The 25,876-nt window shown below is 46.2% G+C and overlaps 1 protein-coding gene and 1 non-coding gene across 2 annotated transcripts in view; both read left to right on the top strand.

Annotated features, from left to right (window-relative positions):
* The first annotated feature begins 1,734 nt into the window (after positions 1-1,734).
* On the top strand, positions 1,735-1,807 carry TRNAG-UCC (transfer RNA glycine (anticodon UCC)). The gene has a single exon. It is a non-coding gene; the product is annotated as a tRNA-Gly (tRNA).
* Positions 1,808-7,552: 5,745 nt separating this feature from the next.
* Positions 7,553-25,876, top strand: part of EBPL (EBP like) — a 28,935-nt gene continuing 10,611 nt past the window's right edge. The window contains exon 1 of the mRNA XM_019971310.2: positions 7,553-7,824. Coding sequence (XP_019826869.2) covers positions 7,654-7,824 — 171 coding nt within the window. The 5' untranslated portion in view covers positions 7,553-7,653. The remainder of the gene's footprint in view (positions 7,825-25,876) is intronic.

The raw sequence follows: 25,876 nt of genomic DNA, 5'->3' as shown, positions 1-25,876 counted from the left end.
AAAAGCACAGCATATAGATGAGGCTCTATCTATACATACTTGTATACGACTGACCCTGGAACAACATGGGTTTGAACTGTGTGGGTCCACACATATGTGGGGTTTTTTCAATAGTAGGTACTATAGTACTGCACGATCTGCTGTTGGTTGAATCCTTGGATGTGGAGCCACTTACACAGAGGAACTGCTGTATGGAGAAACTCGGTATATGGAGGGCTGACTATAAATTCTAGGCAGATTTTCAAATATTCAGAGGGTCAGCACCCCTAACCCGTGTTGTTCAAGGGTCAGTTATATAGATGGACTCAGTACTTAAGACAAAGTGTTTAGGAATAGGAGTATTCACATCCTTCATCTTGTTCAGTCCCTAAGTCGTGTCCGACTCTTTGCAACCCCATGGACTATAGTGTGCTAGGCTCTTCTGTCCTTCACTATCTCCCAGAGTCTGCTCAAATTCCTGTTTATTGAGTTGGTGATACTAGCTAACCATCTCATCCTCCGTTGTCCTTTTCTCTTCCTGCCCTCAGTCTTTCCCAGCATCAGCACTGTGCTGTGCTTAGTCACTTCTGTCATGTCCAACTCTTTGCAACCCCATGGACTGTAGCCTGCCAGGCTGCTCTCTCCATTGGGATTCTTCAAGCGAGAACACTGGAATGGGTTGCCATGCCCTCCTCCAGGGAATCTTCCCAGCCCAGGTCTGCATTGCAGTCAGATTCTTTACCATCTGAGCCACCAGGGAAGCCCAAGAATTCTGGAGTGGGTAGGCTATCCCTTCTCCAGGGGATCTTCCCGACCCAGGAATCATTTGGGTCTCCTGCATTGCAGGCGAATTCTTTACCATCTGAGCCATCAGGGAAGCTTCCCTGGTAGCTCGGGTGGTAAAGAATCCCTCTGTTACTCCCCAGTAAACTCAATTTTGCTGGCTGATGGCATAACCTTTAACTCTGTGTTCATTAATGGGTTGACTCGGGATTTTTTTTCAAACTTTCTCAGCATCAGAGTCTTTTCCAATGAGTCAGCTCTTTGCATCAGGTGGCCAGAGTATTGGAGTTTCAGCTTCAGCATCTGTCCTTCCGATGAATATTCAGGATTGATTTCCTTTATTGACTGACTGGTTTGATCTCCTTGCAGTCCAAGGGACTCAAGAGTCTTCTCCAGCACCACAGTTCAAAAGCATCAATTCTTCGGTGCTCAGCCTCAGCCTTCTTTATGGTCTAACTCTCACATCCATACGTGACTACTAGAAAAACCATAGCTTTGACTATATGGACCTTTGTAGGCAAAGTAACATCTCTGCTTTTTAATACACTGCCTTTTTCTTCTAAGGAACAAGCATCTTTTAATTTCATGGCTTCAGTCACTGTCTGCAGTGATTTTGGAGCCTAGGAAAAAGTCTCACTGCTTCCACTTTTTCCCCATCTGTTTGCCATGAAGTGATAGGAATGGATGCCATGATCTTAGTTTTTTGAATGTTGAGTTTCAAGCCAGCTTTTTCACTGTCCTCTCTGACTCTTATCAAGGGGCTCTTTAGCTCCTCTTCGCTTTATGCCATAGAGTGGTATCATCTGCATATCTGAGGTTGTTGATATTTCTCCCAACAGTTGTGATTCCAGCTGGTGACTCATCCAGCCTGGCATCTCGTGTGATGCACTCTATTTACCCATGAGATCCCTCAGCTAACTTTAACGTATATCAGGGTTTCTCAGACCCTTCAGTACTGACATTTTAGGGAATTCCCTGGTGGTCCAGTGGTTAGGACTCTGCACTTCCACTGCCGAGGGACCAGGTGCGATCCCTGGTCAGGAAACTACGATCCTGCAGGCCTTGAGGTGTGGCCAAAAAAAAGAGAAAAATGGACATTATAGGCTGGGTAGTTTTTGATTGTGGGAGGCTGTCCTGTGTATTGTAGGGTGTTTAGTTGCATCGTTAGGCCCTGCCCACTAGACATTGTAGCACTCTGCGCTTCCCATTCTGGACAGTGAAAAATGTCTCAAGACAAAGCCACGTGTTTCCTGGGGGCCAAAACTGCTTGTTGTGTGAACGATTGGCCTAAATCAATTTAGCTAGGAAACTTCACTCAAATGAGAGCCTAAATCATGCCTTCTGTTCTATGAACAGTGCCAGGTCTTTCCCCCACCCCCCACCCCCAGAAACAGAAGATAAAAAGCGGAAACCCCCTCCCCACCCCCACCAAAAAAAAAAAATGTGCCTTTTCTTCAATCTCAGTTTTAGGAGAAATCAGCACATTTCCCAGATCCCACATGAGAAGTCCTGGCAGTCCTGAGCCTATCTACTGCAAAGGGCTTAGGAGGATGGGAATGTGGAGTAGTTACTCTCTTGCATGCATCCTGTGGCTAAAAGAAGTTGTGAATGTGTGCGCACACCACTAGGGAAGCCCAGTTCGACCAGTTGCATCCAATTCTTTGCCATACTGTGGACTGCAGGCCACCAGGCTCCTTTGCCCATGGAATTTCCCAAGCAAGAATACTGGAGTGGGTTGCCATTTTCTCCTCCAGGGGATCTTCCCAAGCTAGGGATCGAAACAGCATGCCCTGTGTCTCCTGCATTGAAGGTGGATTCTTTACCACTGAGCTACAAGGGGAGCCTTAAAAGTTGTGTGAAACAACCAAATGTGTGGATTGCCCTTTGTTTTTTCAACACTTCCCTGTAGCAATGTGTTTGAAACATTCTTAGTTGAAGAGCTTGAAGTTTTCTGGGAAAGCTGGGGTTGGAGCAGAGAAACCCCTAGCATAGTTTGTAAAACACCGCTTTGAAGCATTGTGAGAGATTGGCCTCATCAGGATACTTCACAGGTTTATTAAAAATGATTAAAAGCAGGGGATCTATGGCTGTTCTATAAAGTATGTGCTCCCTGCAGGGCCTTCTGGAACATCCGTTTTCCCAGCCCTGAAGAACTGCCTACCATCTGCCTTCTTGAGTAATTCTTCTTTAAAACTGTGGTTCCCGGAGATAAATGGGGCCTTGTGCCAAATGATGTGTGAAGCCTCAAGGGAAACCAGGCATCTTCACAGCGCAATGGTTTTACTTGATGTAAGAAAGACAGTTTTATGGTACTACAAACCTAGGTGTTAGTAAAGGACACATTTTGCATAATGTTTTAAAGACAAAATCAGGTTTTGTTTTTGAGAAAGACCATTTTGTGGACACATTTCTGCAGGCTAGGAGTCAGAAGAGTTGGAGAAGCAAAGGCACTCCCAAGTAGATCTACTTACGGACTAGCTTTAATTGTGACTGTCTTAATATTGAATAGAAGTCCCCACTCTTAAAGAACCATCATTATAAATGAACTGTTCTTGATTTTGAGTATAGACTTTAATTATTCCTGTATAGCAGACGAGACAGATCTCTTTTTATTAATTTCCTTTCTCAACCTGAACACTCCATGCATTTCAGCCATCCTGCTTTAAAGTCCTTCCTGGACCTGGTTCCTCTTGGCTTCGTGCATACCAAGGACCCCGTGTATAAAGTGTGCTTTGGCTAGTTTCTGGGTACAATGGAATGGGAACATTCCATTATCTGGCCATTTAATTCTGTTAACATGGAGGAGACTGTTTCAGTTACTTTACCAGCTTCATCATCATTAGATTTGTGATCAGGTAACAGCCTCAGTTCCCTTTGTTTTCAGCTCTTTTCAATCCAGTAGTTTGGTGTTTACAGTTTTCAAACCTTAATAGAATTTATAAATTTCACTTTATTTGATTTCAGCTCAGTTTTCTTCATAATAAGAACAGATTCCATATCTGTATGCATCCTTTCCATGGCTTCAGTCATTTTTTTTTATAAATAAGAGTTTTGAAACTAAGCCTTTAAGAACATTCAAATACTTCTTGAGCATCCTATCCCCTGCCAGGTCCCGTGCTAGGGTGCAAGGTCCACACACACAAATAAAAGTAAAAGCTGGGACAAATGTTATACAATGATACGTAATAGAGGGAATTGGCCTGGTTAGGAAGGTGATAATCAGGCTGGCAGTGAGTTGTCAGTAAATGCCAGCCTCTGGCATGAGTGCTTAAGAAGTACCAACTCGGCCCTCAACATGTCTGTGATGAAGATTCTTATTATCAGGCAGACAGAAGTTAAAGTCTCCAAAAATTACACAGCTGATAGTGGTGAAGGAAAAGCAGGAGTTAATTGGGCAGATTCACTGGAAAAGCTTTTGTGGCAGACGGAACAGTACAAAGTAGGAAGAAGCATGGGAGTCCAGGTAGCGAAAGGAAGTACAGCTGGAGCCAAAATGATAGTGAAGGGGAGGGCTGCCAGGGCCAGGGGAGGGCTGAAGAGATAGGCAGGTGCCAGACCCCCACCTGTAAGGCATACGAAGAAGTTTTGATATTCTACAAGCAACGGTAAATCATCTTCATTAAATAAGAGTGATGATAGAAGTATTGTGTTTAATAACAATCATTGGCTGGTAGGGCAAGGACAGGAAATGTACTTGGAGTTTAGTAATGTGTACAGGTTGAAATAGTGAGTGTGAAGCCCTGAAGCAAGAGGTGGTGAACAGGTTGGTCCATGAAGTGGTTGAAAGAAAGTGTCCAACTCTTCGTGACCCCATGGAGTGTAGCCAGGCTCCTCTGTCTGTGGGATTTCCCAGGCAAGAATACTGGAGTGGGTTGCTATGCCCTTCTGCAGGGGATCTTTCCAACCCAGGGATCGAACCCGGGTCTCTGGCATTGTGGGCAGATTCTTTACCATCTGAGCCACCAGATGGAATCCAGAGATACTGGCAACTGAAACAGGAGCAAGCGAAGCTTAGATCAGGAACTGGAGGAGAGGAAGATATCAAGGATGATTTCTGTGTTTCTGGGTTGCTATAACTGATGAATATTAAGTGGCATAAAAGATAATAAGCAACACTGAGGGGGAGTTCCCTGATTCATTGGTTAGGACTTGGCGCTTTCACTGCTGTGGCTGAGGATCAATCTCTGGTCGAGGAACAAAGAACATGAAAGCCTCACAGTGCAGTCAGAAGAAAAAGGAAAAAGCAACAGGAGAGAGTCAGACGCATGCAGTAGAGGGTGATGAGCTCAGTTCGGGTTGAGTGGAGTGGAGACACGCAAATGATGGTCAACGCTGTAAATACTGGTCTGGGCTCAGAGGAGAGGGCCAGCGCTAGAGATCTGAATCCTTGTTTTGGGGATTATTAAAACAGGAAGTGCAGGTCATCCCTGGGTATCCATGGGGCAATGGTTCCAGAAGCCCCTGTGTGTACCAGAATCCATGGATATTCAAGTCCCATTAGTTTGCCCTTCCTATCTGGATTCAAGGGCTGACTGTTCAGTTCAGTTGCTCAGTTGTGTCCGACTCTTTTCGACCCCATGGACTGCAGCATGCCAGGCCTCTCTGTCCATCACCAACTTCCAGAGCCTACTCAAACTCATGTTCATCACGTCGGTGATGCCATCCAACCATCTCATCCTCTGTCGTCCACTTCTGCCTTCAATCTTTCCCAGCATCAGGGTCTTTTCCAATGAGTCAGTTCTTCGCATCAGGTGGCCAAAGTACTGGAGTTTCAGCTTCAGCATCAGTCCTTCTAATGTACATTCAGGAGTGATTTCCTTTAGGATTGATTGATTGGCTCTCCTTGCAGTCCAAGGGACTCTCAAGAGTCTTCTCCAACACCACAGTTCAAAAGCATCAATTCTTCAGCTCTCAGCTTTCTTCATAGTCCAACTCTCACATCCATACATGACTACTGGGAAAACCATAGCCTTGACTAGATGGACCTTTGTTGGCAAAGTAATGTCTCTGCTTTTTAATATGCTGTCTAGGTTGGTCATAGCCTTTCTTCCAAGGAGCAAGCATCTTCCAGTTTCATGGCTGCTGTCACCGTCTGCAGTGACTTTGGAGCCCAGAAAGATAGTTTGTCACTGTTTCCATTGTTTCCCCATCTATTTGCCATGAAGTGATGGGACTGGATGCCATGATCTTAGTTTTCTGAATGTTGAGTTTTAAGCCAACTTTTTCACTCTCCTCTTTCACTTTCAAGAGGCTCTTTAGTTCTTCTTTGCTTTCTGCTATAAGGGTGGTGTCATTTGCATATCTGAGGTTATTGATATTTCTCCCAGCAATCCTGATTCCAGCTTGTGGCTTCATCCAACCCGGCTGACTGTAGTTGTCTGTTAAGCATCTACTCAAGGGTCAAAAAGCAAAGGCCTTGGGGACACTTCACTCGTGGGTTCTGGCCTCGGCCCAGTCACTGAGAGTCCTTAGACAAGTTATTTAAATCTTATTTGAGCCTGTTTCCACATTTGTAAAATAGGAGGACACACACAGGGTACAAGGGTTGTAAAGAAACATAAAATACCACATGAGCTGGCTCAGCTGTAAAGAATCTGCCTGCCAATGCAGGAGACAGGTTCCATCCCTGGGTCAGGAAGATTCCTCTGGAGAAAAAAGGCAACCCACTCCAGTAGAACAGAGAAGCTTGGTGGGCTACAGTCTCTGGAGTGGCAAAGACTCGGACACGACTGAGCAACTAAACAGCAACACAGTAAGTACAACATAAAACACCGCAGGTAAACTATCTGGTACCAAACTGCTGTGACCTACTGCTCCTCTCGCCCATACTTATGGTGATTTTGGATCTTTAAGGATAGTGTTAGAGTAAGCCATAATGTCTACTGATGGTTGCTTGCAAGGGCTTAATTAGAATATTTTGTCCCTAAAATTCTACCCCCCCCCACCCTCTACTTCCTCCCTTCCCCCACTGCAGGCTATTGGCAAAATTTCCAACAGCTAGACTTCACTTCTTGGCTTAAGGCTTTGAACCCTGTTAACAATCACACTGCATCAAAAGGTGTGGCCCTATCGCCAGCCTTTTGGGCGTGGTCTGGGAATAGGTGGCTTACGTTTACTCCTTGGAAGGAAAGTTATGACCAACCTAGACAGCATATTAAAAAGCAGAGACATTACTTTGCCAACAAAGGTCGGTCTAGTCAAGGCTATGGTTTTTCCAGTGATCATGCGAGAGTTGGACTGTAAAGAAAGCTGAGCGCCGAAGAATTGATGCTTTTGAACTGTGGTGCTGGAGAAGACTTGCGAGTCCCTTGGACTGCAAGGAGATCCAACCAGTCCATCCTAAAGGAGATCAGTCCTGGGTGTTCATTGGAAGGACTGATGTTGAAGCTGAAACTCCAATGCTTTGGCCACCTGATGCGAAGAGTTGACTCATTTGAAAAGACCCTGATGCTGGGAAAGATTGCAGGCTGAGAAGAAGGGGAGGACAGAGGATGAGATGCTGCATGGCATCACTGACTCGATGGACCTGAATCTCAGTAAGCTCTGGGAGTTGGTGATGGACAGGGAGGCCTGGCGTGCTGCAGTCCATGGGGTAACAAAGAGTCGGACACGAGTGAGTGAACAGAACTGGGGATAGGTCTGGTTTCGGCAGTTAAGAAAATTGGTGAGCATGTACCTGAGTTGAGAAAACGTCTGGCTCTGCTGTCTAGGTACTCCGCGGGGCAGCGGGGCGGGAGGCGGAAGCCTTCTTCCGCCCCACCCCCTCGCCGCGCAGCCCCGCCTCCTCGCCGCGCAGCCCGGCCTCCTCGCCGCGCAGCCGGGTTTTCCCGCTCCCTGCTCGCTGGGCGATCCCAGTCCAGGTGCGGACAGTCTGCGCTGGGAGTAGGAAGCATGCACGCGGGCGGGGAGCTGGGCGCCGCGGCGGGCGGCTCGCTGCTGCTGTGCGCCTCGCTGCTGGCGGTGGGCTGCGCGCTGGGCCTGCGCCTGGGCCGGGGTCGGGGGGCGGCGGACCGCGGGCTGCTCTCCTGGCTCTGCTTCAACGCCCTGGTGCATTTCGCGCTGGTAAGTGAGTGTCCTCGCCTGGGCCCCGAAAACGCGGGTGGACGCCGCCTCTCTTGAGACCCTTCCCTCTAGTTTCCAGGAAAGAACGCGGACGCCAGGGACGCCTTGGCCGCCCCGGGCCCTATGGCGGGAGACCCGGGAATCACCTGGAGGCCGTGGTGCCCGTGGCCTTTGGCCAGATACTGCACCTCTCCGAGGTCCCAAGGCCGTAGCGCAGCTTCCTTGGTGGTGCCAGTTTCTCTACCAAATTAAAACTAAACCAGGAAAAGCCGAACATTGTTATCCCTCTATGGTGCTCTTAGTCGGATTGTAAGCTGTCTAAAGGCCTTGGCTTGCTTGACTTCGTAACCTGCACATAGATGTTTAAGATAATTGAGAGTTTTTGAATGACCCAGAGGCAGCAGGGAGGGGTGACGAGGTACGCTGGGGCCTGAACCAAAACCCCAAACCCGCTCCCAAATACTAATCACCATTTATTGGGTAACTACTGTATGCAGGCCCAGTACTGTGTTTAAAATTTCTGACCTGCGAAAACCCCATAAGTCACTTATTAATGTCCCCATTTTACAGAGAAACAAGCCCTGCAAAGTTAGATGACTTCACAGTGCCACACAGCTGGCGTGATTTTCGGAATAACTTTTATTAATTAGTCTGACTCCAAAGCTTGCACTTTATTTCATGCCAGGCTTTAGGAAACTTGTCCTTAAAACTTCAACTCACTTTTTGTTTTTAAGGGAGTCTATTGAAAATGCCCCACTTCCCATGCACACACTCTTCTTAAAGCCTTTTGTTAAACTAGGCAAAATATCTTTTTCCTTTTTTTGCCAATTTGACCTTGGTTAAATCTAGGCAAACCCAAAGCTAATGTGAAGCCAGGGTCTCTACAACCGGTTCTCCTCCCTATCTGGTGGTTTCAATCAACGGAGGATAGAAAATACAAGAAAAAAAAAATTCCAGAAATTTCCAAGATGAAATTGCCCCCCTCTGCAACTCCCCCTCCTCACCCACAACTAGTTACATGGTATTTACCTTGTATTTACAGCTACTTATGTAGCATTTACATAGTGTTGGGTATTAAAGGTGAGCTAGAGATGATTTAAAGCCTAGGGGCTGCTGTCCGGTTATATGCAAATACTACACCATTTTTACAGAAGTGACTTGAGCATTTGTGGGTTTTGGCATGCGTGGGAAACAGTCCTTGTCTGAGGGAGGACTGGAATATAGAGAAAGAGCAGAGTTTTGGATAACCACCTAGGGCTGCAGATGTTGATCAGTTGGATATGTGCACGTATCAGATACTGCTGGAGGGAATGACGAAATTCCTTCTTTCCTAATAGTCAACTTGTGGAGGTTGTAGACAGTAAATAGTTCCCTCAACTCCTTTATTTATAGAATTGATTTTTTTTTTGCTGAGCGGGGTCTTAGTTGCAGCACATGGGGTCTTCGGTCTTCGTTGCAGCATGCAGGATCTTTAGTTGCGGCATGCGGGATCTAGTTTCCCGACCAGGAATCAAACCGTGGCCCCCTGTAATGGACCACCAGCGGAGTCTCTAAAGAATTTGTAAGCCGTTGCTGAACACAAGGTGTCCAAGGAACAGGGGCAATAAAACAGGTTACAAGGCCCACTTAAAGTGTATTATATTTTAGACACACAAAAAGGGTATTAAAACACTAAAACATACACCCACATGTTCACCACCTGGTTTAAAATTAAAGTCTGCTTTACAAGCACCGACTGCCAGGAAACACTGGATACATCTCCACTTGGCACCTTGAGGTGTAGCCCCATGTATGCCCCACTCTCCTCCTTTATTCTGAAGGAAATTCTTCCCCCCACCACCACCCATGGACCCATCTTGTGCTGTTTACCTGTCTCAGCTGCAAAACATCCCACTGTTTGAGTGTACCATACCATACATACCTTGAAGTGAAAGTGTTAGTCGCTCGGTTGTGTCTGACTCTTTGTGACCCCTTGGTCTATAGCCTGCCAAACTTCTCTGTTCTTATAATTCTCCAGACAAGAGTACTGGAGTGGGTTGCCCTTCCGTTCTCCAATGGATCTTGCCAACCCAGAGATCAAACCCTTGTCTCCTGCATCTCCTAATTGTAGGCAGATTCTTTGCCATCTGAGCCACTGGGGACCTGAATACATACCTTGAATACATACAATAATCCCTTAATTCTAAAAGGCACTTTTTTTTTTGATATGTTACAACAATCAGTGGCATAACTACTGTGGGTTATTTTATTGATGTATTAAAATATATATTTTAAATTTATATATATATATTTAAGCTTCCTTATGGCTCAGTCAGTAAAGAATCTGCCTGGAATGCAGGAGACCCAGATTCGATCCCTAGGTCAAGAATATCCCCTGGAGAAGGAAATGGCAACCCACTCCAGTATTCTTGCCTGGGAAATCCCAAGGACAGAGGAGCCTGGTGGGCTGCAGTCCATGGGGTTTCAAGAGTCCGACACGATTTAGCCACAAAACCACCACTAAAAAATATTTATTCATTTGTTTGAATGCACCAACTCTTAGTGGCAGCACCCGGAGTCTTTTACTTGTGGGATTTGAACTATTTGAGCAGCATGTGGGATCTAGTTCCCTGACCAGGGATCGAACCTGGGCCCCTTGCATGGAGAGTGCAGAATCACAGCCACTGGATCACCAGGGAAGTCCCTGATATTTTATGTCTCTGGAATTAGGTTGTATCTTTCAGTTGATAATGAAATATGATAAAAGCACACCCATTAATAATGTCTGGTTAAGTTGACTATTTACACACAATGCTTCAACCAGCGTCTTGGTACACATATCTTAGAGACTGTGAGAAGGGCTCTTAAGTGGTTGAGGCCTACCAGGCAAATGCATGTCCATATTATCTTTGAGATGATTGGGAGTTTGTTGTGAGAATACCCAGAAATGTGGGTGGAGCTAAGATTTGAATAGAAAGACTGAAGGAGGTCTGAAACCCCAGCTCACTTCTTCCCACTAGAACCTGAGCTGTCTCTCCTCACCCCTTTTGACTTGACTTCTCAAGTTGAGGCGCTGTCTGGGTCTGTTGGCCAGCATAAAATGCCGAGCTCCCCTGTTGCACAGAGATTCAACCAAGCATTGCCAGAGATGGTTCAGCTCCCTGATGTCCAATCAGACACTGGTTACCTGGGGCTGCAGCTCGGACCTTCAGTTCATCGGTTATGGCTGGGATGGAGGGCTGGTTGGTTTCCTGTCTGATGGGAGCCACGGTGACATCCATGAAGAAATCAGTGGTTTGGCTCACCATTGCTCGAAAGGTGCTATGGGTGTTTCTTGCCCTGGTGCTTCATGGGTTTTCCCTCATCTGTGATCTAAGTATAGCATTCTAGGCATGGCCAGGGGGCTTCCCAGGTGGCACTCATGGGAAAGAATCTGTCTGCCAATGTGGGAGACACAGATCCAGGTTCAGTCCCTGTGTCAGGAAGATCCCCTGGAATAGGAAATGGCAACCTGCTCCCATGTTCTTTCCTGGAGAATCTCATGGACAGAGGAGCCTGGTGGGCTACAGTCTATGAGGTCGCAAAAAGCTGAAAACAACTGAGTGACTGAGCACAGGCGTGGCCACAGCTGGAGGCAGGGTGTGTATGCCTGTTGGGGGAACATGTGGAAGTCCAGATTGATTAGAATGGAAGATTTACATAGGGTAAGACTCTAGCAACACGTGTCCAGCTGATATCTGCAGACCTAGCTGATTACCATCGGCTTTGATTTCTCTTTCTTTGTCATGACTATAGTCCTCTGTCAGTATTTATGGTGGATTGCTTCCATTACCCCCTGGGATACTCAGATCCACAAATTCTTAAGTCCCTTAGAAGGGGGACAAACTGGAAAGAGAACTTGAATTACAGATAAGGCTTAGAGTTTTATTCTGTGGAAGGAAGCCATGAAGTGTTTCAATCAAGGAAGTAAGGTGGCCAAAGCGGATCTTTCAAAACATAATTTGGTGGTGGTGTATCATGTCACAGGGTAAGGGGGCTGAGATTTTACCTTTTCGGGTGAAGTTAGCCTTGTTGATTGCCCAAGCTCCACAGGGCAAGGCAGTGAGGGCCAGATGGTACTTGCACAGGCTGGGGGCGCATTACAGAGAGGAACACCCCCCAATTAGGTTCCCATCTTCTGTGGAGCTGCTGGTGACCTGCTCCTACTTCTCTCTAGAGAAAGACCTTATCTTTACTCAGGAATGTAAACAGATCCTCTCTGAGGAAGAGGAGGTGAGGGCTTTATCTTCACTACCCTGAAACATCTCAGGAAGGAGAGGTCTCTAAGCCCTACTACTCTGGAATGTCTCCTTACGTGCATATTCTTTTTTTTTTTATATAGATTATTTTTTTAATATGTTAGTTTTTCTTTTTAGAATAACTTTATTTATTTTTGGCTGTGCTGGGTCTTTGTTGCTTTGCAGGCTTTTTCTCTAGTTGCAGTGTTAGTTGCTCAGTCATGTCCAGCTCTCTGGACAGTCCGACCCCATGGACTGTAGCCTACCAGGCTCCTCTGTCCACGGGATTCTCCAGGCAAGTATACTGGAGTGGGTTGCCATTACGTTCTCCAGGGGATCTTCCTGACCCAAGGATCTTGGTTGTGGCGCGTGAACTCTAGTTGTGGCATGTGGGCGCCAGAGCCCGTGGGATTTAGTAGTAGTTTAGTGCTTAGGCTCAGAAGTTGTGGCACTGGGCTTAATTAATCCACACCATGTGGGTTCTTAGTTCCCTGACCAGGGATCAGACCCACATCCTCTGCACTGCAAGGCAGATTCTTAACCATGAGACCACCAGGAATATTCTTAAATTAGTGTGAATGCCTGTGCTTAGACACCCCAGCCAGACATTGCAAGAATAGGAGATCTTTATGGAAAATTGTCTCCTAACAGATGCAGAGTGGATTGGAAAGGATAGTTCAGGGCAAGAAGATCAGCTAAAACCGATTGCAGTATTTTAGGAATGAGAAGAAAGCTGAGCTTGGGTGGTGATGAAAGTTAAAATGAGGAGAAAAGCGAAATACAAGAGACTTTGCAGGGAAGAATTTTATGAGTCAGAGTAACCAGTTATATATACATCGGGAGTAGAGATGATCTTGGGGTTTAGAATTTGGCTGGCTTGGATAATGTTGATAATGTTAACAAGGACAAGAAAGTCTGATTTTAGAACTGTGAATCTGGGACTCCAGGGTGTAATTGAGGGGAAATGGTTGGAAGGCGCTGAAAATGTAAGACCCGTTGGAGAGGCAGAGTCAGGGTGGAACAGAGAGTTGGAAGTTCCTCACTGGACTGGAGGAGCGTAGGAAGCGCTGGGGAGAGTGACTTCCGAGCAAGAGAAAACAGAACGGTGAAAAGCCTGGGGATGACAGCAGAGTCTTTTGATATTGCTATTGAACAATCAGGAAGAGGAAGATCCAGGAAGAATCTTGGGGGCAAGGCCAAGAACAAGATATAGTGCTGGGTCCTGGGAGCTAAAGAAGGGAATTTCAGCATCACCGTGAAATGTGCAGCACTGTTACAAAAATAAAAAGTTCAAAAAAGGTGAAGGCTGAGCCTTCTGGGACCAGCCGTCAGGAAGTGGATGTAGATGGCATTGCTTGAATGGGGGCACCAGCAGCCAGGGGCAAGGGCTTAGCAGGTGGGGCAGAGGGGAAGTATATGCCAGACTTGCAGGAGATTTGGTGGTGGAAGGAAGGACAGTGCAGGAATGTGCCGACTTGAAGAAAAATGGACAGACTTAAGAGCTGTGAGTGTAAGTTGCTTTTTTAAAAAATTTGTTTAATATATAGAGGTATTTTTTTAGCTGTACTGGGTCTTTGTTGCTGCGTGGGCTTTCTCTAGTTGCAGAGAGCAGGGCCACTCTCTAGCTGGCGTGCGCAGGCTTCTCTTACTGGGGAGCTCGGGCTCTAAGCTTGTGGGCTTAGTTGCCCCATAGCACACGGCATCTTCCCCGACCAGGGATCGAACCCATGTCCCCCGCATTGACGGATGAATTCTTAACTGCGGGACCGCCAGGGAAGTCTGTGAGTCTAAGTTTTAATTCAGGGACCTTACTGAGGACTGTGAGTGGCCCAGGAGACAGTCTCTCAGGAGTTCACAAGAAGCTGCCCCCAAAAGATAGGGGAAAAGAAAGAAGAAAGAAAGTTAGTCACTCAGTCGTGTCCGACTCTTTGTGACCCACCAGGCTCCTCTGTCCATGGAATTCTCCAGGCAGGAATACTGGAGTGGGTTGCCACGAAAGAGCTTATATATGGGTTTTGGCTAGGGAAGACATGCAGTCAAGCACACGTCCTCGATAAAAAAAAATCACTGCTGGTCACAAAAAACAAGATAGCTCAAGGTAACAGTATCAGTGCTTGTCCAACCATACATGTGAAGATGCTTGAATCTGGGTTCATGAGAATTCCTCCTGAGACGTGCATCCTACAATCTCTGGGGCCTGTTTTTCTGAAGCACAGTGTGTCTCATGCTGCATTTCACCCCGAGTTCTTCTCAGGGAGCGCGGTCCGTCAGCAACTGCAGCGGCTGTTGACTTCATCCTCACAGAGCTGGGTGCTGATCAACACCCTTTATTCTTCCTTGTTTACAAAGAAAAGTTCAAAAGATGCGGCAAGAGCCAGGGACTTGGGGTTTAAGGTGGGAAGGTCTGAGCACATGTGTGAGCAGGAGCCTGGTCCAGCGGAGGGTGGACGGCAGAGCTGTGTGCGGGCCCACGTGTTGTCTGGCGTTGCCCGGCCGCATGAACCGAGGGGAATCGGATGGGCCTGACTCTGCCCCTGGTCCTCTGCTCAGACCCCTAGGCTAGCCATTCCCACCCTCTCATGACTGTGGAGCAGCACTTGGGCTTGTCCATCAGGACGCAGGACGGTTGTCACGGAACATCTGGGCTCTGTAGTCTCTCCATTCATTCTGCCTTAACGCCCAAGCGTCGTCTTTCTTCAAGAAATCCTGAGGCTGCTTACCTCCCTATTAATGGTGTATTTTGGACATTACCCTTTTCTGTTTCACGTTGCCATCTGTTCTTTGCCTTCATGGCAGTAACTTCAGCTTCTGATCTTGGGACTTTCTAAAATTGTCTTCCTCCCACTACTTTGTCATGAGGTCTGAAGTTGCCTTTTAATTCGCCGTCTGTTGCTGGCTCCTGTTTTCCTTTCCATTTTTGGCATCATTATCTTCATCAGTTTCGCTCTAAGATAGATATCCTCTCTGGTAAATGAATTCATAGTCCTGTGCGGTTTGGTAAGCCTGGTGAATCACAGTGGGTTTAGCTGTGTGTTAAGAGTAATGGTTCACTGGTTAATTTTGTGTGTCACCTTGACTGGGCCATGGGGTGCCCAGATATTTTGACAAACGTTATTCTGGGTGTTCCTGTGAAGGTGTTTTGGATGAAGTTAATATTTACATCGGTAAAGCAGAATGCCCTCCGTAGCACGAGTGGGCCTCATCCGATCAACTGAAGGCCTGTTGTCCAGTCGCTCTGTCGTCCCGACTCTGCGACCCCATGGACTGCAGCATGCCAGGCTTCCCTGTCCTTCACCATCTCCTAGAGTTTGCTCAACTCATTCCACTGATTCAGTGATGCCATCCAGGATGCCATCTCATCCTCTGTCGTCCCCTTCTCCTTCTGCCCTCAATCTTTTCCAGTATCAGAGTCTTTTCCAATGAGTCAGCTCTTCATATCAGGTGGCCAAAGTATTGGAGCTTCAGCTTTAACATCAGTCCTTCCAATGAATATTCAGGATTGATTTCCTTTAGGATTGACTGGTTGGATCTCCTTGGTGTCCTGACTGGAACAAAAACCTGGTCTTCCCTCTAGTCAGAAAGAAAGCCTCCTACCTGGGAGACATTCATGCTGGGACATTGGCTTTTTACTGCCTTTTGACTCAAACTGAAACAAGGGCTTTTCCTGAATCCCAAGCCTGCTGGCCTTTGGACTAGATCTGTACCATTGGTTCCGCCTCTTCTCAGGCCTCTGCTTGGGTTAGAGCTCCATTGGCTTTCTTGGGTCTCCAGCTTGCTGACTCAACCTCAGGTCGTGGGACTTGTCAGCCTTCGACAATTGCTTAAGCCAGTTCCTTATGATAAATCTAGGTAGATATATAGACATACATACACATAACTTTAGGTACAGATATAATCTCCTGGTGGTTCTGTTTATGGTGTCAAAGCCTAAAGAATAGCGCCCAGAATGAGCCACTATCCATTATTTAGGGTGGTAGACAGTCCTCGAACTTCTACAGATCAGGATTCAGTCTGTTTTCTGACATGATGAAGAATGTTCCTTAGCAATTGGGATGGCTGTCCATGTAGCCACATCTCAGAATGACGTATTGTTCCTCCTTTCCACAAAATCTGAGTGCCTGCTGGGGAACCTGTGTCTAGATACAAACAAAATAGATGACCCTTGTCCTCTCAGAGTTTATGGATTAGCAGATTTTTCTTATTATTTCATGTGGAAAATAATATTTGTTAATATAAATATTAATAATATTTATTAATGTCACTCGATATGAGAAGTTTCTCATATGAGAAATTTCCTTTGCAGATAAGGGCTAGGAGAAGCTTAGTTTCTTTTTAAAAAATTGATCTCTTTCTCTCTGATGGCAAGAACAAAATAAATGTTTCTCCTTTTCACTTTGGCTGCTTGGATGCTCAGAACCATATTTAAGCTCTATAATAACAAAAGATAGTCTACATATAGATGTTTTTATTGTCCCTGATCCAAATTCTTATGTATATTTTACCATTTAGTGGAATGTTTTTTGTTGTAATTAACCTAAAATCTTTTGTAAAAGGAGAAAGCCTGTAAATATTTCAAAAAATTTTAATGCAACTAAACTTACTTCCTTTGAAATAAAAATATTCCAGGGAAATATCTTTTTTCTTTTATAACACTAAACACAATTTGTAACTGTTTTGACTTCTTCTATCTCGAGAACCTGGCCTGGTGCCTGGTTTGTAGGAGCTATTCTGGAATATTTGTTAATACTGAATGAATGGAAGAGTGATTCTTTGCATTTAATTTTTAGCAGCATCTACCATTTGCATTTTAAGCCTCTGATTGCTCAGATATCTAAAATGTCAGTTCTTGGACTTCCTTCGTGGTCCAGTGGTTAAGACTGTGCCCTCCCAGTGCAGGGGTCATGGGTTCGATCCCTGCTCAGGGAACTAAGATTCCATATGCTGCTAAGTCACTTCAGTCGTGTCCAACTCTGTGCGACCCCATAGACGGCAGCCCACTAGGCTCCCCCGTCCCTGGGATTCTCTAGGCAAGAACACTGGAGTGGGTTGCCATTTCCTTTTCCAATGCATGAACGTGAAAAGTGAAAGTGAAGTCACTCAGTCGTGTCCGACCCTTAGCATGGACTGCAGCCTTCCAGGCTTCTCCGCAAGAGTACTGGAGTAGGGTGCCATCGCCTTCTCTGAAGATTCCATATGCCACAAGGCAAAAAAAAAGTGGTTAAAATGTCAGTTTTTTTTCCTATGTCAGACAGTCTTTTAAAACAAAATTTCTTTAAATTATTTATTTCCACAATAATTGTAAAAAAATAACATATCTACAAGGAAGAAAAGTTAAAATTACCTAGAGATAATTATTGTTAGTATTCTTAAAAATAGTCTTCCAGAATTTATATGAATATATATATCCATACAAATATTTTTCAGGATCCTTTTTGAAAAAATGGGATCATATTATTCATTCTTTGTTGCTTTTTTTCCATTTAGCTGTGTTCAGTGGCCATCTGTATGAGTCTGTTGAACTATTAATACCTCATAAATGTAAATAACTGCTTAGGATTCCATTATACTTCATGTATAATCTTTTTCACCAATCCTAAATTGTTGGACTTACAGGCTTTTCCCAGTTGCTGGCAATTACATAGAATGTTATCTGTATATTTTTATGCACTTGTCTTAAGTGTTTACCCAGGATGAATCCTGAAAAGTATAGTTGCTTGCTTTAAGGGAAGCTAAGAGCTTCCCTGGTGGCTCAGTTGGTAAAGAATCTGCCTGCAATGCAGGAGACCCGGGTTTGATCTCTGGGTTGGGAAGATCCCCTGGAGAAGGAAATGGTCACCCACTCCAGTATGCTTGCCTGGGAAATGCCGTGGACAGAGGAGCCTGGCGGGCTGCAGTCCATGGAGTCACAAGAGTCGGACATGACTGAGTGACTAAACCAAGGGAAGCCAGTGTTTGAAGATCCCAGAAACATGATCCCCATTTGTAGTTCCATCAGCTGCTTTCCCCCAGTCGTCCAGTAGGAGATAGCAAGATTGTGTATCAGGTACCTCTCAGATCTTCTTTGCTTCGTCTGATCCTTGACCGTTTGCTCTGCTTCTGCCACCATGACGGCAACCAACTCCAGCTTCACTGGGTCCCATCCAGGCACCTTCTGCTTCCAGCCCCTGCCCCAGGCCCCTCACATGCCACTCAGGTGTGGGGTCCTGGGGTCCCACTCGGCTCCCACATCTCTACCCACGGGCTGAACCTTTGACAATGATTTTTGGGAACCACAGGATAAATTCTTCCTTCTCACCCAAGAGGAACTCCCCAAAGAAGCAATAGTTCATACAGTCTTTGGACAAGTGTAAGATTGAGACATCAGTTAGCTTGTTACTAAGCAGCTTTACTAAGTTGCTAAACCCACTAAGGTAGCCTCCTACCTGATTCATGCCTCTCCTTGGTCCCATTTCCCATTTCTCCTCCTCTGCCTCCTTGGGATAGTGATCCCCTTAAAAGCAGAACACAATATAATACTTCCTCACTTAAAGTGAGGTCATGAGCATGGACCTTCTCCCAATAATGACTGGTTCCTTATAAAGGAGGGAATTTGGACACAGGGAGAGAATGCCACATGAACTTGAAGGCATCGATCAGAGTGAGGCTCCTTCATGCCAAGGCACACCAAAGAGTACCGTCAAACCCCTGGAAGGTATAGGGGAGAGGGGCAGGAGACAGAATCCCCCTGCAGCCCTGGGAAGAAGCGGCCCTGCTGACAGGTTGATCCTGCACACCAGCCTCCAGATGAGGCACAGTTCAGTGCTTGCGGTTTTAAGCCACCCGATCTGTGGTACTTTTCTGTGGCAGCCCAATCCAACGACTGCACCATGCTTCCTGGCAGCTTGACTTTATTCAGAGTGTCGACTTGTTCTGGGCCTCTCCTGACCTCTCCTACGTATTCATTGTCAGAATCAGATTGGCTTCACGCCCTCTTTCTGAATTGGTGCTCTCGGAGAATAAGAATGTTGTCACGGGCCCAGCTCGGGTCTGTTCAGGTTGTGATGTTTTGCAAGGGCTGCTTCGTAGGCCAGCCGCCAGCCCGTGCGCTGACTGCCTCCTTGTCGCTCCTGATCCTTGGATCCGGGCACCCGCAGCCAAAGGAGCGGCTGTCGCGGTGCAGACCCTGGCCCAGTCCGTGGCGGGCACAGGGTGCGTTGTGCCCCACACATCCAGAGGAACGCCCGGTACCGCGTGTGGAAAGTGAGAACGTTGCCATAGTCTGGGAGTGGCGTTCAGGAGCCAAGTAGCCCAGTCTCCCCCTGAAATAGGACTTCTCTCATAGTCCAGACAGATGTCCTTGGGTCAGCCACCTGTGCTTGAGAACGTTCAGTGGGTGCCATCTTTCCCAAATAGAATAGCTCTAGTTACAAGAAAATGTTGCCTTATGTTGAGCTGAGACTAGCCCCCTTGAGATTTCTTTGGGTCCTACTTGTGCCATCTTCTGTAGCCCAAAGGGAGGCTGAGCCGCAGCTCCGCCGTTTCCCACGGCGTGGTTTCCTGGCTCTTTTCCGCCCTGTCACTCACCTTCACTCACACCACAGGCTGCCTTTCAAGTGCTGGTTACTCGGCGCTGTTCCAGAGGAGCTCTGACTCAAGAAGCCTGGGGCAGAGTGGGAAGGCGGGGGGAGCACGGGCTTTGGGGTCCGACAGGTGTGCTGGTGCGGCCGGCTCTGTCTTTTCCCACCTGTGAAATCCTGGGCAGCGCCCCTTTTCCCGTTGGAAATCCTTTCTGTGATGCAGAAGGGAAGGAAGAAAGATATGTGCGTTATGAAATAATCGTGGTGCTTTAGTGACTCAGTTGTGTCCGACCCTTCGTGACTCCATGGACTGGAGCCTGCCAGGCTCCTCTGTCCATCAAATTTTCCAGGCAAATTTGGAAACTGGAGCAGGTTGCTGTTCCCTTTTCCAGGGGATCTTCCCAACCCAGGGATCAAACCCAGGTCTCCTGCATTGCAGGCGGATTCTTTACTGACTGAACCACCAGAGTATGTGCATTAAATATGTGTGAGACATACATGCTGAGGAGGCTTTGCAGAGCATATACAGAAAAACCAGAATTCTCACTATAGTGATTTCCCCTCTTTACTGCTGCTGCTAAGTCACTTCAGTCGTGTCCGACTCTCTGCGACTCCATAGACTGTAGCCTGCCAGGCTCCTCTGTCCATGGGATTTCCCAGCCAAGAATACTAGAGTGGGTTGTCATGCCCTCCTCCAGGGGATCTTGCCAACCCAGGGATCAAACCTGAGTCTCCTGCAGCTCCTGTATGAAAGGCAGATTCTTTACTGCTGAGCACTGGGGAAATTATTTCATTGTTTACTCATACTTGTATTTTGCATTAAACTCTTTTGGCAGCAAAGAGAAATAAAAAGCAAAATAATGTTTGTTTTTTTTAAGGGAGGGAGGGAGAAAGGAAACTTTCTTTCTGGGTTTCCTTATTGTGTTAGTCTCTTTAGGCTGCTGCAACAAAATGCCACACACGGGGTGGCTTATAAACAACAGAAATTTCTTTCTCACAGTTTTGGAGCCTGAAAGTCTGAGATCAGGACCCAAATTTGAGATATCTACCCCAAATTTGTAGACATAAAGTATGGAACTAATATTTTCTTCGAATGCTTGTTGAAAGAATTAAATAAACTTGGTAATTTAGGGCAGGTCTCCTCAAACTTGACTGTGCCCAGGAATCTCCATAAGTCTGGGCTAGGGTCTGATAGTCCACACCAGCTCCCAGCTGGTGCCCGGGCTGTGGTCCGTGGACCATATATGAATAGCAAGGATGAAGGGCACTGGGCACAGTGCCCAGAGCTTAGCAGAGTTCAGTAAATGTTCATCCTTCCTCTGTCCCTTTTGTGACCCCTCCTCACCATCCTTCTTACTTGGATTAAGTTTTAATTTTCATCCAATCCCTAAGTAATCATGTGATAATACACGTGTCCAATAAAGATGAGCCTTGGAAGGTTTCAAATCTAAGAAGTAACTGCCTCAGCAAAGGAGGGTATATTCTTTAAAGGGGAGAAGTGGTTTTTAAGTCCTAAAGCAAACACTAAGCTGCCATGTTGTAGGAACAATAGACCTTGTGTGGCTGTGTGGTACCCCAACTTCTGAAAGGGCCAGCATGGCCCATTGTTAATGTCAGGCAACAGCCCGCCTGCTAGGACCGAATGGAATGGTTCCATCGAATGGAAGTCGTCGCCTCATTAAGCGGATGACAGCTGGGCAGCATATATTTATGAAGTCAATAAAGCCTTGTCATTGAGGGGCTGTAGGAGGCTGAAGCAGCTGATCCTTCCAGAAACAATGATGTGTGCTGTTGCCATGACATGGAAAAATCAAGTCCGATTAGGCTGAGGTTTTATGAGTCAGATCAGTAAATGCTAATACATTTTGACAGGATTTACGTATTGATTCTATTCTTACTCCACTTCATTCTGCCACTCTTAATGCATTGCAGTTTTTCTGGCTCTTTGTTCACACACTTTTTTTTTTTTAAACCTTGCAAATATATTTAACTATAAATTCAGGCTTTACAAATACAAACACAAATTACAAGAAGAAAATGTATGTTCTCTTTTATTTCTATAAAGCCTATAAAGGCTTATAAAATTTTTTCTTTAAGGGTGAAATGAGTAAATTGAGCATTCTTTACCAATTGGTCATTGAGTTATAAATAGCAGAAACTTGCCCAGCTCAAGCATGTTTTTAAAATCTGAGCTTTGACTTGTAGCTGTCTGAAAGTCTATAAAATGCATTGTTAGAACTACATGTCTGGAACACATTAAGTGAAAAATGAGATGAGACCAGCCTTTTTTTTTCCCCCACTTCAAGGCACGTGAGATCTTAGTTCCCTGACCAGGAATTGAACATTGGAAACACAGAGTATTAACCACTGAACCGCCGGGGAGTCTTGCCTTTGTTTCTTAATTTATTTGCCATGATTCATTTTAGCTTTTAAGTTGATTTTGTTAGCAGCTCAATTAGACAGTATAGTCCAGTCCCATTTTAGAGCATTTAATATGAATTAAATGGTTTTTAAACCAAAATTCCTGATACATTGAACTTAAAATCTTTTAAGTCAATAAACATTGTGGAATTGTCCTCATCACCCTCTAGGTTGATAGTAGGAAAACTAATGGCAGGGAGAAAGTATTTTAAATATTTGTAGCTATGTAATAACATATACATGAAGAATTTCCTGAAGGCTACTGTGGAACTCAAGCAGTGATGTCTCTGGGGGTGAGATTGGGGATTGGGAAAGAAAGAGACTTTTACCTTTTACCTTTTTGTAAATTTTTTTTAACTTACAGCACGTATCACTTCAATAATTTTTAATTGTTAAAATGGGAAAACAGCAGCCCACATTACCAGAAAGGATGTCGGAAGAGTAAAGAAAAGTGTGACGGAAAGTCAGCATGCTGTGGGGGTTGGGAGCACCGATGTGGGGCAAGGACAGGTGAGTTGTAACAGGAAGAGCCCTTATCAGGGTGAGCCCTGGCAGTAAAGACCTGGCCTGCCAGTACAGGAGATGCAAGAGACGCGGGTTTGATCCCAGGGTCGGGAAGATCCCCTGGAGGAAGGCATGGCAATCCACTGCAGTATTCTTGCCTGGGAAATCCCACAGACAGAGAAGCCTGGTGGGTTACAGTCCATGGAGTCACAGAATCGGATGCAACTGAAGCGACTTAGCATGCACACACAGAGTGAGCGGAAGCCCACTCTGCAGCTTCTCTGCAGACTTAACTGGACAACACGGAGAATTCACTCAGCATGTCACCTGGAGCCAGGAGGACAGGGGGCTAGCATGTCGATGGCTGTTCGTTCACCAGAAGGGCACAGGTAATTTGAAAAGGGTGTGCAAACACCATGACCATTTTCCCTTTCTTTTTGCGATCATGGCCATTGGCTCTCCTTGCTTTTTATCCTTGGTATGTGTGTGTGTGTCCGTGTGTTGTGTAGGACACGTTGAGGCTGGTGAGAAGTGTGAGGGCAGAGGGCCTCTGGGACCACGGGGTCCTGAGTCAGGAACCCAGAAACGCAAGGGACAGCAGTTCATTTTTGACAAAGTGCTGTATGTTGTTGTTGTTCAGTCAGTCGTGTCCAACTCTTTGCAACCCCATGGACTGCAGCACGCCAGGCTTCCCTGTCCTTCACCATCTCCGGGAGTTTGCTCAAATTCATGTCCAATGAGTCAGTGATGCTGTCTAACCATGAACAGTATGAAAAGGTGCTATATATATATTTTTTTTAAGTATTTATTTATTTTATATATTTGGTTGTACCAGGTCTTAGCTGTGGCACATGAGCTCTAGTTCCCTGCCGCTGCTGCTGCTAAGTCGCTTCAGTCATGTCCGACTCTGGGCGACCACAGAGACAGCAGCCCACCAGGCCCCCCTGTCCCTGGGATTCTCCAGGCAAGAACACTGGAGTGGGTTGCCATTTCCTTCTCCAATGCATGAAAGTGAAAAGTGAAAGTGAAGCTGCTCAGTCGTGTCCGACTCTTAGCGACCCCATGGACTGCAGCCCACCAGGCTCCTCCGTCCATGGGATTTTCCAGGCAAGAGCACTGGAGTCGGTTGCCATTGCCTTCTCCGCTAGTTCCCTGACCAGGGAGCAAATCTGGGCCCCCTGAGTTGGGAGCGTGCAGAGCCCTAGCCCCTGGGCCACCAGGCAAGTCCCATGTATCTTTTTTTAAATTAAGCTCTACTGTGAAAAATTTTAAGCAGGCACAGATGTAGAGAGACTAGTGTAATGAGCAGGTTTGGTGTTTTCAAATTTTGCTGCACTTGCTTCATTTGTCACTTTTTTCTTTTTCTCCCTCCCTCCCTTCCCCCGCCCTTCCTTTTTCTTTCATTATTGCTGAAGTATTTTCAAGGGAACCCAGACCTCCTGTCCTGTTGCCCCTACATCCTGAGTGAGTTTCTCTGTAAAAATTCAGGCTGTGCTCCTTAGGGGACAGGTGTCTGCCTCTCAGACAGTGGTAGGAATAATTGCACTCACTCCGAAATTCTTGACGACAGCCTCAAGCCCAGTCAGTCAGTCAGGGAGTCTGCCCTGGGGGCTGCCACGAGCTTGGCCTTCCCATGACTGATGGCTGGTGGCAGGTGAGGGACGCACAGCCCACTCCTACTTGAAAGGCTGGGGCTTAAAAGGCTCTGACCCCACAACCCTCCATGGGGCCCCCTTCCTCCGCGCCTGGCCCTCCACTGACGGCACTCCGCCCGGGCCACCGCTCAGTGAGGTCAGTGGACCAAGTGCCACACTCAGGGCTTCCAGTCAGTAAGAGACACTCTGCGAAAGGTGAAGATCTAGCCTAATTCTGCTCATGACTCTCATTCGTTCAGTTCTTCATTCATCAAACATCTGCTGAGAGCTTTACTCTGTTGCTTTCTATTGATGAGGGAGTTGAAACTCAGAGAGGTCAAGGTAGCAGGGAATATAAGAAATAAAATCTGCTGTGTTTTTTTTTTTTTTTTTTTGCTCACTCACCCAGATCTCCAGCCTGCAGCACAGGGCACTTACCCCTCCACCTGTTCAGGCCCTCCTTCCCAGTTAAGCAACACCCTACTGATGGCCTTTGCTGCTTACCAAGCACCTTTCATCTGGTCCTTAAAATCTCCAGGTAGCTGTTGAGCTCAAACATGAATTTTAGTTCTGGCTGGCTAGTTCTTCACCATATAGTATGATTAAAGACTTTTGGAGCTGATAACCTTCCAAGTTTATTCTGCAAGTTAGTATAAATTTCATCTTCCAGAGCCTGGAAATAATTTTAACAGGGAAGAAAAAGCGCTTTGTGGTTCATTTGATATAAAATATGAATTCATGGGAGGAAGTAAGTCTGTTTCCATTCTCTAAAATTCTACAGGTAATTTTGGCTCTTGGCAAATAGTAACTAGTATTTCCAGTGACTTTGATCTTGATCTTAGATCCAGGTCCCCATCCTGCATTTACCCACAGAATTCCTCCTGAGGAAAGAGCCAGACAGGATGTCAGGGTCCCGGTTTGCAGATGGCTCCAGTTGAAGAGGTTGCTCATGGAAGTCATGAGATCAACAGTCTAATTTTGGGAAGTCCTTTATCTCACAGATAGGTGGACTGAGCCCCACAGAGAGTCATATTCAGCTCAGCCTCATTGCCCCTACTGGCCAGTCCAGCAGATGTACTTTTGTCTAGAAAGTTCCCCAGTCATGCCAGGGAAGAGATGTGGACTTCCTACGGCTCTGCTAAAAATAAAAAAATCAGCTGGTGAGAATAAGGAGCTACAAAGTAGACAGGGAGTACTTCTTGTTTAAAAACATTATCTCGTGTAATTTTTTTATCTCCTTTAAGGACTAGGATTTTCATATATGCTCTGAAATAAACCACACTTACCTATTAGGTAACTTACAGAATGTTAAGAAAAGGGAAAATATAGAGCTTCCCTGGTGGCTCAGTGGAGAAGAATCCGCCTGCCAATGCAGGGACACCGGTTCGGTCCCTGATCCAAGAAGATTCCACTTTGCCGTGGAACAACTAAGCCTGTGTGCCATGGGTGCTGAGTCCATGCACTGCAGCTACTGAGGCCTGTATGCCTAGAGCCTGTGCCCAGCAACAAGAGAAACCGCTGCAGTGAGAAGCCCTCACACCTCAAGAAAGAGTAGCCCCCGCTCGCCGGCAACTGGAGAAAGCCCGAGCACAGCAATGATGACCCTGCACAGCCATAAATAAATACATAAATAAATCTTTTAAAGGAAGAAAAGAGAAACCAGCTTCAAGCCTCTGTTCAG

This window comes from Bos indicus, chromosome 12 (assembly GCF_029378745.1).
Source record: "Bos indicus isolate NIAB-ARS_2022 breed Sahiwal x Tharparkar chromosome 12, NIAB-ARS_B.indTharparkar_mat_pri_1.0, whole genome shotgun sequence".
Lineage (NCBI taxonomy): Eukaryota > Metazoa > Chordata > Mammalia > Artiodactyla > Bovidae > Bos > Bos indicus.
The sequence above is the reverse complement of the archived record's forward strand: the minus strand, read 5'-3'. Positions and strand labels throughout refer to the sequence as shown.